The sequence below is a fragment of the Artemia franciscana genome, chromosome 5, assembly GCF_032884065.1.
Source record: "Artemia franciscana chromosome 5, ASM3288406v1, whole genome shotgun sequence".
Classification (NCBI taxonomy): domain Eukaryota; kingdom Metazoa; phylum Arthropoda; class Branchiopoda; order Anostraca; family Artemiidae; genus Artemia; species Artemia franciscana.
Window position 1 is genome coordinate 31,098,827 of NC_088867.1, and position 13,202 is coordinate 31,112,028.

At 36.1% G+C, this 13,202-nt stretch overlaps 1 protein-coding gene across 3 annotated transcripts in view; it reads right to left on the minus strand.

The window, feature by feature from the left end:
- Positions 1-7,423: 7,423 nt before the first annotated feature.
- Positions 7,424-13,202, minus strand: part of LOC136027257 (heat shock 70 kDa protein cognate 4-like) — a 36,215-nt gene continuing 30,436 nt past the window's right edge. For all 3 annotated transcript variants that reach the window (XM_065704332.1, XM_065704331.1, XM_065704330.1), the window contains exons 6-8: positions 12,167-12,397; positions 9,766-10,014; positions 7,424-7,658 (exon numbers count right to left, since the gene is read on the minus strand). In XM_065704332.1, coding sequence (XP_065560404.1) covers positions 7,509-7,658; positions 9,766-10,014; positions 12,167-12,397 — 630 coding nt within the window. In that variant the 3' untranslated portion in view covers positions 7,424-7,508. The remainder of the gene's footprint in view (positions 7,659-9,765; positions 10,015-12,166; positions 12,398-13,202) is intronic.

Genomic DNA, 13,202 nt, shown 5'->3' on the forward strand with positions numbered 1-13,202 from the left:
TCTTGCTTCAAATCAGTCAAGTTGACAGACAATTTCAGCTAGTAGATTGAACTTATGAGAAGTAAGATATATATATATATATATATATATATATATATATATATATATATATATATATATATATATATATTATGTGTGTATATGTATATAGTGTTGCAACGCATTTGAATAAAGCTTCAACAGACAAATAGATTGCATACTCAATCAATATTTAGTTCAATGTCTTAAGGAATTGCAAATTAAGTTTGCCTATACGAATACCTCTAGATTTCACTTTGATAACTCTCTTGCTTTAAAGGAAGTCGGAATAATTTCTATAAATTTTGAAAAATCTATTAGTTCGAAATAAGACTATGAGTTAAGTCATATTTGAATGTAAGTTGCTTTCTTGAAATGTGAAGGTCTTAACAATACAAATATAACTATCCACTTATTATAAATTTTAGTTATATTAAAGTTTTTTCAGTTATTGTAATATTTGAATCTTAAAAAATCAGCAATCAACCTACCGTATTTAAATTCCAAACCAAACTCTGGGGAACAAATCTTTTCCATATATCAAGAAAGTTTTTATCAACTTAGCATAGTAAATCATCCAAATATATAAAATTCTTCGACGAAGTTAGACTAATATCTTGAGGGGTATCTTCGTTATCCTAAAAAAAAGTCCATGATATTTGTATATCAGAGGACCAAAATTCATTTTAAGTTTCAAGTTTCATTTTAAGGTAAATCAGCATAGAGAAGTGAATCGAATCTGACTCGCTGCAAAATTGAGCTATGTTTAATGGTCTGCTGATTCGGCTTCATTTTCACTCGAATTTTCTTATTTCCTTCTCTCAGGATTACTTCATACCGTGCGAGCAATTCATACTGTCTAAATACTTGAGAACTTCTGTCAGCGATACCCTACGTGCCAAGAGGGTCAATTATCTTTCCCAATTGAGTTTATCCTTGGCACGGGCTAATTCAGTGAATATTGCTCCCTCTTTTGCTTTTGAAAACGTTATGCTACAAACCAGGCTCCGTGGGGCCCAGGGCCACGAGCTGTTTTCTTTTTTTTTTAGCTTGATAGATATGAGGACTTTTTTGCAAGATATGTAAGTTAAAACCGTACCCGAATCAACATTGTCTCACTGAGTCAAATAAATTGTAAAATTGCACTCTTGGTTTTGCTCTGAAAAAGTATACAAATGTTAAAAATAAACTCGAGCAACTGACATTGGAAAAGTTCAGACTAGTCATGTAAGTTGGGATGGGCTTTTAAATCTGCACTTCCCTCCCCCCTCAAAATTTCTTTATTTTTGAATTTTTCTTGTTATGATATTTTTCTCATTATTTGCCTATTTGTTTTCAATGAAACTTTTGTCCCTTCTAAAATGTCGTCTCTTTCGCCATCCAAACGATTCCCGCGTTTATGCCTGATCGAGGATGTGCAAGAAGGGTCATTGACACTCGATAAATCCGAAAGATACTATTTCTCACGATTTACCTACATGTAATTGGTCTGTTTTCCTTTTTTTGCCCAGATCTTTCCCAATATGAGCATTCTGAAGATTTTTGCATACGTGCCTGATAAACATAACAGTCAAAATATATATTTGATAACAGCAGCATAGACAGAAATTAATGCAATAAATGTTTTAATGCTGCAAATATGACTTCAAATATGAAAGTGCAAAATACGATTTATTATCATGACTCACGATATTGGGACCTAAGGGTCTCGAGATTCTGACAATCCTTGAAATAATTATAGGAAGCGATACTAAACAAAATTTGATATATGGCATAAGGTTCTATCCTACTTTTAGGAGGACACTGGGATGCAGCTAAACTGGACACATTTAACTGCATCCCGTATAGCCTAGGCTTATATTCAGGCTTTACGAGGAAAGGGGCTGATATATAGCTAAATTGGAAGCAACTCCGAAAATCGAATCGGAAATGTAATATGGGTAAAAACTAATGAAGTAAGGACATTGGTTTTCCCCGAACCCGATCGTGGCTCTAAGCAGTCCTGGCTTTATAGAAGAGCTTAGTTATGCAGTGGGCAAACTAGTTGCCATCTCATCAATGCCAGCAAAATTTTTATTTACGTCTCAGTCTTAAAGAATGTCCTTCTGCACATGATAGCGTAGTAAACATCTGTAAGGGACCTTCTTGCTCAATCACGTCCTTCATGTTCTTTTAAGGTTGAACCTAAGATCATATAATTTCAGATAGCAATGCATACGCCAAGGATTCCACGTTCCATCTTGTTTTTCAAACCGATCCATGAAATCACAAGCACTTTGATCTGGTCACCCTTCGCAGCATATGACTAATGCAAGACCAAATGGGAAATTTTAAGTCCTGATATAAAACTGACGGGTTATATCTATTTATTGGTACTAGTTATGAAAATTTAAAAAATTCACCAAATTTGGAAAATTCATTCAGATTTGAAAATTTCTTGCATATATATAAATATATATATATATATATATATATATATATATATATATATATATATATATATATATATATATATATTATATATATATATATATATATATATATATATATGTAAAAATCAGAATTGACTACAAAATTATTTCTGGTAAATTTAGAAGATACGGAATTTTTATCTTAGGTCTCTAAGATACGATCTTATGTTTTACATAGTTCCAACATTACATGAATCCTAGCAAGTTCACTTTCGGAGCTGTTTCGCTTCGCTTACTATTTATATTGTATAGTAGGCTAGAAGAAATTATTTCTTTTATTCTAGAAAACAACATGAAATTTTTCAAACTTTATAGCAACTTTGCTCCGTTTCGTGATCCTAGCCTTGGATAGCAATTTCCATCTCTTACGTGACCGAGCTGATCACGATGGAAAAATAGAGCTAAGAGCTCACATGGCACTTGTGACGAGGCAAGAAGAGTTAAGAACCAAGACCTCATATGGTATAAGCTCTCGCAAAATTCTAAGAATCAATAGATTGATTTAAAAGGAAAATCAGAGGCTTAATGCCGGTCAGGATTTAAAATAAGAGCTCTGAGTCACGATGTCCTTCTAAATATCAAAATTCATTAAGATCCAATCACCCACTCGCAAGTTATAAATACCTCACTTTTTCTAATTCTTCCTCCCCCTTTAGCCCCCCAGATGGTCGAATCTGGGAAAACAAAGTTATCTAGTCAATTTATGCAGCTCCTTGACACGCCTACCAATTTTTATCGTCCTAGCACGTCCAGAAGCACCAAACTCGCCAAATCACTGAACCCCAACTCCCCCAAAGAGAGCGAATCCAATACGGTTACGTCAATCACATATCAAGGACATTATCCACCAAGCTTCATCCCGATCCCTCCACTCCTAGTGTTTTCCAAGATTTCCCCCTCCAACTCCGCCCAATGTCAAAAGATCTGGTCGGGATTTGAAATAAGAGCTCTGAGACATGAATTCCTTCTAAATATCAAATTTCATTAAGATCCGATCACCTATTCGTAAAATAAAAATACCCCAATTTTCACGTTTTCCAAGAATTCCGGTTTCCCCCTCCAACTCCCCCCATGTCACAGGATCTGGTCGGAATTTAAAATTAGAGCTTTAAAGCACATGATCCTTCTAAATATCAAATTTCATTAAGATCTGGTCACCCTTTCGTAAATTACAAATACTTCATTTTTCCAAATTACCCCCCCCCCCAACTCCACCAAAGAGAGCAGATCCAGTCCAGTTATGTCAGTCACGTATCTTAGACAGGTTTTTATTCTTCCGATCTAGTTTCATCCTGACCTCTCCGCTTTATGTATTTTCTACGATTTCCGGTCCCCCCCCCCGATGACATTGGATTCGGTTGAGATTTAAAATAAGAGATCTGAGTTACGAGGCCCTTCTAAATATGAAGTTTCATGAAGATCCGATCATTCCTTCGTAAGTTAAAAATACGTCATTTTATGTCAATCACGTATCTAAGACTTCTGCTTATTTTTTCCGCCAAGTTTCATCCCGATCCCCCCAATCTAAGCGTTTTCCATGATTTTAGATTCCCCCACCCCCGAACTCCCCCCAATGTCACCAGATCCGGTTGGGATTTAAAATAAGAGCTTTGAGACACCATTTCCTTCTAAATATAAAATTTCATTGGGATCCGATCACCCATTCGCAAGTTAAAAATACTTCATTTTTTCTAATTTTTCAGAATTAACCCCCCCCCCCCCAACTACCCCAAAGAGAGCGGATCCGTTTCGGTTATTTCAATCATGTATCTAGGACTTGTGCTTATTTTTCCCACCAAGTTTCATCCCGATCCCTCCACTCTAAGTGTTTTCCAAGATTTTAGATTCCCCCCTTCCAACTCCCCCCCCCCAATGTCACCAGATCCGGTCGGGATTTAAAATAACAGCTCTGAGACACGATATTCTTCCAAACATCAAATTTCATTAACATCTGATCAACCCTTCGTAAGTTAAAAATACTTAATTTTTCCGAATTAACGGGCCCTCCAGTCCCCCCCCCAGATGGTTAAATCGGGAAAACGAGTATTTCTAATTTAATCTGGTCCGGTCCCTGATACGCCTGCCAAATTTTATCGTCCTAGCTTACCTGGAAGTGCCTAAAGGGGCCGACAGAGTTTGCGATTGCTATGTTACTTGGTTAATACCAAGTGCCATGAAAAAACAATCAATGGAAATAGTATTACTGCTCTGCAGTATTCCGCAATTATGCATTGCCATCTGAACGGCAGAACAGCCAAACTCCTCTGTGCTATAATTTTATGCAATCACGAATAGACAGTGAAGTTGGGTTTCTAGCATGTCAAAACTTTTTTTTAATACCTGTTGAACGAAGGCATTTCAAAGATATAAGCAGGAGCCTCCATTGCAAAGACGATTAGACCTATTCTTTCTTCAATTTTCAGAATGGATTTGACCCTGTCTAGACTGTTTGAAATTCTTAACTGAAAAAACATTATTCCTAATAGAGAAACATGTATTTATTTCGTTTTTATGTCCTTTAAAATACTTGACACCTTTTGAATTACTGAAGCCTGTTTTGTAAGTCTGTCAATGCATACTTTTTCCCTGGTTTGCTTTCTCGCTTTGGTTGCAGCCAGCTCACAAGACTAAATCGCTTAAGGTAAAAATAAAAGAGGGTGAAGAGGTGATTTTAGGTAACGAGAAAATCACCAAAGACAATAGCTTCACTTATAAGTAGCATAAATAGTAATGATGCGGTAGCCAAGGCTTTTTTTTAGTTGAAGTCTGGAAGAACTCTAGAAATTAAGATTATAATATTGGAAGTCACGGTGATAACAACGGTCAAGAACGACTGAAACGTGGGCACTTCTAAGGGGTGAGGAAGTTGCTTAAAAAATTGTCGAAAGAGTTTTCAATGTTTGATTTACCATACAAACAATGCAATTCTGGCCCATATGGTATAGATTTCAAAGGAATCACACGAAGCATTGTTTAACACAATGTTTGGCCCATTTCCAGGCCCCTTAGCAACCCCCCTAGAAAAAAAGAGGTTTTTTGGCCGAGGTAATGATACCAGAAAGGTTTTAGCCAACCAGACAACCAAGATATATCTCGAAAGAAGTTTCTCAATAAACATATTGAATAGACTACTATGACTACTAGAGTTGCTTTAAGCCAAAGACGATCAGAAATAGAGTAAAATAATAATTCGAACAAAGCGAATAGAAATCACTACCGACGAATAAATGAAATCCAAAACGAACAGAAATTACAATGGATGGTTAAGTCAAACTTAAGAGGAACAGAAATGACCACAAACAGGACAAACTGAAAGCAAATTTATACTGAAAACAATTATCTCAAGCAGTTTACTTGTACTGGTCATAACATCAATAAGAAAAAGGAATTAAATCACCACAACTACATTAATAGAATTAATAAAAGCAGGCTGAGTAATATATTATTCATTCCATTGAGTTTCCGGGAATTTTGAATGTAGTAATGTTTAAGAAAAAAACGTTTGAAATTTATTTCTGCTTGATGTCTGCAGTTTGGATGCTACAGGAGACGGCGGAACTCATATTGCGGAAATACCCTGGAGTGTAATAGGATTACATTCATGTGCTTACCTACACAATAGAGGCGGGAATGGCGGCAGGCATACTGTAACAGATTTTCCAAAAGTCACCCTTGGAAATAATGGCATTTATGACCGTTCAACTGATAATTGACTGATTTGTCCCTTATTTCTGAGGGTAATTGCATCAAATAATTTCTGAGTTTATTTAGAGGGCTCATTCGAATGGAACCTTGACAGTTCTAGTAGTTTTCGAGCAACAAGATATTGCTCCAAAGTGATACAACAATTCTACCATTTTGTGGTGCAAAATAGTAATTTTAGCCCAAAGCCAGTCTCGATCTCGACCAAGGAACATCCTCCTAGTTTCAAAGGACAAAATCGTACAATCGTGCTTTCATTTCTAAGGACATAAAACTCGTATAAAATTAAAGGTTACAATACAAATATTTTAAAGCTTCATTTAACCGAGTTGATTCTGTCAAAGCAAGTTTTTTTTTTCTCCAAGATGGATAATTAATAACCAAGATACAAATTTAATTTATCCTACCTCTTCCCACCCCCTAAGGGCCTTTTTCAGTGATTATCACTCTTGGAACATCGTTATACAAAACCAAATTTATTGTAAATAATTGGGTTGAGTCAGACGGCAGTCGATGTATAAGAGCCACTGATGAAACAAGTTCGAAGTACCAAATCGTAAAGAGCGATTCTTATCAATACGAGCTGAAGCTGTAAAGAAACGAAATTTGAATACAAATGACTTACGTTATTCTAAATAGGCACAACTCGTTCATTTTAAAGTTATCCACCAAGAACTATTAGCAAGAATAGTGGCAGTTTTCAACCCGGAAACCACTCCTGCCCCCCACGCTCAAAATCTTTATTTACATATTGCGAAACTTCGCTTAAGAAATACAAAACTAAAACGATTGCGTGTTGGATATTTTTACTTTTCTTCGATCGAAGGAATGATCATATTGAACTAATAGGCCTATTTTTTGGTAGAAGGCTTACCCGAATGGAAATGAAGTTCAGGGCACCCCCTGACGAAGCAAGAAGTCATGACAAAACAAATAAGATTGACTGGCCATTTAGTGGTGCCAAACAATTTCGCCTGAGAAAGACCAATAAACTATTCCATAAGAAACCTGATAAATAGCCTCAGAGATCAATGCCGTGCGACGGTGAATTCGTTCCCAACGATAAGTTGCGTGCCTACAATTAGGATGTGTGCAGTTTTCTTAGAAACGGAGGGTATTTAACTGAAGTTTTGATAGTGCATTTTCGGGCATAAACCGTCTTGAAGTTGAAACATCACTCATCTTGACCCCTAGAGTTGAGCTTACTATCTCATTATCTCAAACCCATTGAATTCAGGTAAACTCAGCTATTTTATTAGGTACTCGAATCACAAATAAACCGAAGCATAAAAATCGGGGTAGCAAGAACAATCCATTTTAATCCACTTCTTCAATGGTTGGTCCACCAGCACGTCCAGCACCAGCACCTGCTGCCCCACCTGGAGCACCGGGACCACCAGGGCCACCAGGCATACCTCCAGCTCCAGCAGCTCCTTGATACAATTTCGTTATTACGGGTTTGCAAATCTGAAAAATGAAACATCAAATTAAACAGATTTTTAGAAATGGAGGAGTCAAATTTAAATCTATAAATATTCAAAATTTTACAATGATAAGGGCAAACACCAGAAAGATGTAATTATGCCTTAATCAAGACTAAACCATTCCTCCCCCCAAAAGCTGCATTTAACATGGAATCTACTTCTTCACAACTTTTTTTTACTCCTATGCTGTCGGTTCCGGTTTAGTGCTTTCCATAATGCGAACTTATGAAGATGAAATTAAATTTTTGAAAAGCTGAGTATAATTCTCGTTTGGGACAAAATATGGTTTGCGCTTGTCCTCGAGCCACAGCCTTTATAAGGTGAAGTGAATAGTTTGATAGCATAAAACGTAGACAAGTATCTGAAGTTGTTCCACCAAGTTTTCGTTCCTCTTAGCAGTGTTTTTGCTTTCAGGTTGAAATATCCAACTCAAATAGGCAAGCACGTAGGATTTCAAATCGAGACAATTCGAAAAGGGCTTAAAATACAAGACAATTTCATGTATCTATCGCCATATTATATTTTGGCACATTAGAAAAATAAAGATCCATAAATAGAGGATTTTCTCACACATTCAAAAGCGCTGCTATGTTCCGTTACAAGTCATTTTTCACGTAATTATTTTAGATCCATAAGAACTGAAAGGTCCATAGGGCCTCCAACACCCCCGCAACTCCTGGTACCAAATTTTTGCAGAAAGTTTACCTAAAGGTTATGTATCTTGCATTAGGTCTAGGGAATCACGCAAGGATTCTCATTCGGTATCATTGGGGCACCAAAGTCGGTCAGATGCACCCCCCTTACCCTACCAGTCTTTTAACCTGTAATTATGCATATTCCCAAGCTGTTTGAATATACCAGAATCTCGCACGGTTTCAATATTAATGATGAGACTAACCAAACTGGGCCTGTCAAGCCTCAAATACCCCTTTCACCAACTCTAGGCTTTTTAGCAGAAAAACAAGTTGGTCGCACGATTGTTCGAGCTGAATTTTTTAATAGCCTCCAATCTGAATATTTGAAGACGCAAAGTGGTCCCTCCGACACTTTCCCTCATCACCTCCAGTTCTTATGCAAAAAACACGTTTTTTTTTCATCGATCGCCTTGAAATTTACGAGGGAAAGTCCCTTAGATCAATAAGACATGATAATAAATGGTTCTTATTGGCGAATAATGATAACGCATGGTTATAGGGACACCACCCTTCTCCAGGGTGGTGTCCCTGGTACATTTGTCCAAGGAAAGAGACGGGATAGACACCTCATTTCTGAACCAACCTGACTTCCTACGCAGCTCAATGCAGCGCTATGAATGTTCTACCAAAGAAGTGAAACTTGTTTCACGTTAGTGGCGGCACAATAATCAAGAATGGCCATGAAAACTCGAAAACATCTAAGAGTCGAACCAACCCGACGAGAACGTTGCGTTAGGTTTGAGTTAAGGGCTTTCAATATATATATTCAATAGCTTTTCTGAAGTGTTTTTTTGTTGTTGTTGTTGCTTAGTCTTAGCTATCGTTTCCTTTTTGTTTCTTGTTGTCTTGTTTTTTCCAGTTCTGTTTTATATTTCTCCTTTGCACTGCTTTCGGGAAACTGGACAAATAGAAGATCTAAAGCTTAACTGGCCAGCCATGACAAAACAAAAAATAGATCTGGAAACTAATAAATCTATGGAAGAATTAGAAATAAAAAGAAAAAATATTTTCAGATTTAGCAATTAATTGATACTGACAATTGTAATGTTGATCCTATTCACGATGATTAGTTAGGCTGTTTCAACTTTATATAATTTATATTATTTCAGTTTTAGATTCAAGTTGTTTTTCGTTTTCTCTACGCTGAAGCCACCTTGTTTTATACAGGGGAAATATTCGTTTGATTGTTTTTCTCTTTTTCTTCATACTGACCATAGAACCGTTTTGTCGTCTCCAGATTTATTTCTGTTTTGTAAAAGATCAATAATTTCTTATCTAATGGATTTAATTATTTACCTGACTTGAAAACCTATTCTCAATTGTGGGTTTTAGACTGAGAAATTCCTGTATAATTTCCATGTTAGATAAAAAGGTCATGAAACATGAAAAACTTACGTTTTCAACTTCTTTCTGCTTATCTTCAAACTCTTCCTTTTCAGCCAACTGATTAGTATCTAGCCATTTGATGGCCTCATTGCAGGTATCTAATACTGTCTTGCGATCCTCCTCACTCATCTTATCTTTCATTTCTTCCCCTTCTACAGTCTGTTTCATGTTGAAGCAGTATGATTCGAGAGCATTTTTGGCAGAGATCTTCTCTCTTTGCTTCTCATCTTCACCACGGTAAGTCTCAGCATCATTGACCTACAAAGAATATGTATTGTTTAAAATAAGAGGAAGCCTCATTTAATTTACTCTTATTCAGGCCTAATCGTTGACCTACCAGAATATTGTTCTCTTTAGCCGTCCAGATACCCAATCCATGCAAGACTGTAGGTTAATCGATAAGAAAATTTCTGATTTAATTTCTTTCATTGAGCTAATCGATATGGCAGTTGAACTATTCATAGTATGCACGTTAATTCTATCAAATTATTCATGGAATTATTCGTTTAAAAGCAAATTAGAAAATAGCTCATCCATAAACATAATACATAATTATTTCGCTTGTTTTTTGATAATCTTCAGAATCCACTGCCCCATCTCTTCAAGTTTCTATTGTTTCAATGCGCACTGTCGGTGTCAGTGTAATCACATACATGGAAAACCTGAGGCTTGCTTTCTGTTTTCGCAATTGGCCTTCAATTTTCTGAAAAGTTATTAAAAGAGATAAAACGCCCGTCGCTCTCTTGTCCGAAGAGATAAGTCAAATTTCGTTATATCGAAGTTATTCCATTCTAACCTTCACAAATAGAACTTGCTGGGGATCTCGATACATTAGGAATTAAAACTAAAGTTATGCTACATGGGAAAAATTCATTCGATTCTGGAATTCAAATCTTACGGATGATCCTGAAGGGTTTTTTTTTAGCACTGTTTTACAGTAACCAAATCCGGAAACCATCTCCTCCCCAGCTTAATGTCTGACGAAAGAAAAGCAGTGAATCACGTCTGCAGGATGTAGCTTATCAAGAACTTCATTAATGCTAAAAGCACCAAGGATATCAAAATAAAAACAACTTTTGCCCCCTGGCTTTACTTTCAGTATATTTGTATCTGAAAAGTGGGATTTTCTATGATTTTTCTTTCCCTTATTAAAATATGTAAAAAGCATTGCGCAGAAGTTATTGTGGACAGTCTTGCCACACCGAGTCATGAAATGGAACAAAAATAAGCAAAAACTAATTCCGTATATATGATGATGCATTTCGTATCTGAAAATTTAAAGAAAAATTGTCTGATATACAGTTAATTACACTGTTTCCTTTGTATCCAATTCACGCAAACTGGGTGAATACCATCAAGGTAAGCTTTTATCTTTCGGCAAATGCTTTTATGGGGTCTACGCGTTTACCGTTTACCCAATATTTAATCCAGTATTTTCCTGGGGGGGGGGGGTTGAGTAAACGCCGACTCCCGCCTTTATGACACTGAATATTCGTTAAACCTATAGATTTTCATCTCGCAATTTGTGATATTTATCTAATTTAGCACTTGGGTTTTACACAATAAAAACTAAGTAACAAATGATACTGTTAGAATCAGAAGAAAATAAAGATTCACGTGACATAAGTTGAAACACTAATCTGAAACACTAACACTAAGTTTGAAAATAGGATACTGAACAAAATAGGATTATTTGGTCTTTCTAAGATGTTATTGTAGGTGTGTCAATTCATTAATAATGAAGTTATCATTCTCATTTCTAAGCCAAGTCAAATTATGTCATTCCTGTATATTATGCTCAAGACAGTATTCATCAAAAAGCCTCGAGATAAAGGGAATGTTGTACAGAAATTCGAATTCAAGTGTGCAAATTTAGCAATGCGATTCAAAAAAGCATTCAGATCACTATATTACCAAAAATGGGCCCAAAATTGTAGTTAAATAGGCTAAACTAGGTTAGGATAAATTAACAGCATTATCATTGACTTTTGGTCACAATTCGGCATCTAGGCTTTGAAATCGACTGAAATTTTACCTGCAGACGAAAAAGAGAAGATGGTTGGGAAATGGCTTTGGTGGTGAACACGACAGAGTAGTAGAACTGTATGCTTCGCTTCTGAAGTTACTCAGCATTTTGATAGGTTTTATTGCTACGTTTCATATTCATACATTATTCATAGCTTTTTCAATTAAAAACACCAAGAAATTACGTTTCTGTATTACCATTCAATTAACTGTAAGGAAAGAAAGAACCTGAACTCAAATTGCTCAAATTTAGTAATGCATAACAGAAAATTTAAGGCTTAGAGCAATTCTATTGAAGAATCAATTTAGCAATATCCATAATTCCCAGGAATAACAACAATACTAATAGCATAGGGACTGGCTTAAAAACTTAAATCAAGCTTACCATTCGCTCTATTTCCTCCTTAGATAAACGACCCTTGTCATTGGTGATTGTGATCTTGTTTTCTTTTCCTGTAGATTTATCAGCAGCAGTTACGTTCAAAATACCATTAGCATCGATGTCAAATGTCACTTCGATTTGAGGAACTCCTCGAGGCGCTGGAGGGATTCCGCTGAGCTCAAATTTACCAAGAAGATGGTTATCTTTGGTCATAGCTCTTTCTCCTTCATATACCTGTAAGAACAATGATATTGAACTAGAACTAATAAATTATACTTGTAGCTACGACGCCTAAAAACAAAGACTAATTCCAGGCGTTTCCCCTTGGGATTGGTTGAACAAGACTGACTTGTTCAACCTGTTTATTTTTGCTGCTTATTTAGCAAAAAAAAAAAAAAAAAAAAAAAAACAACAACTTGTAGTTAGCAATGAAAAATTAACTACATACCATCATAACAAAGGTCGGTCTTTAACATGTTTTGTTGGGTCAACCAATCATGAACAACGTTCATTTCGTTAAAGGAAGTTTTTTGTGCTTATACCTTTGAAAGGTATACCTTTCAAAGAAAGGTATCCCTGAACGTATGTTTTCGAGTTTTTTTTTCACGTTGGTCTGGTTTCCGGGTTAGTTTTGGACTAGTCTGTAGGGTCCAAGGTAAATAAATTCAGTTTCTCGATTTCCTAGGATTACCCTTAGGATTTAGAAATTCTACTGAAAGGGTTTAAAGTAAATACAAACTGGTTTTGGAGAGGGTTAACCGTGAACATCCCGAATTGGTGAATGTCGACTTTCACCGATGAATGTCCGAAATCCCTTTTTTCCTCCTTTGGTTGCTAGCGTTTGGATTTTCAGTTTAATGCAAGGTTTGATGAATGGTTAGGTTAGATTAGGTTTGGTTAGCTTAGGTTCTTAACCCATTTCTGACATTAATAGCCAAATTTAACCTAACCTAAACTAACCCAATTCAACCCAACTAACTTTTACCATTTTAACTTGCATACAGCTAATTGAATCCAAGCAAAGAAAAAGGAATTTCGG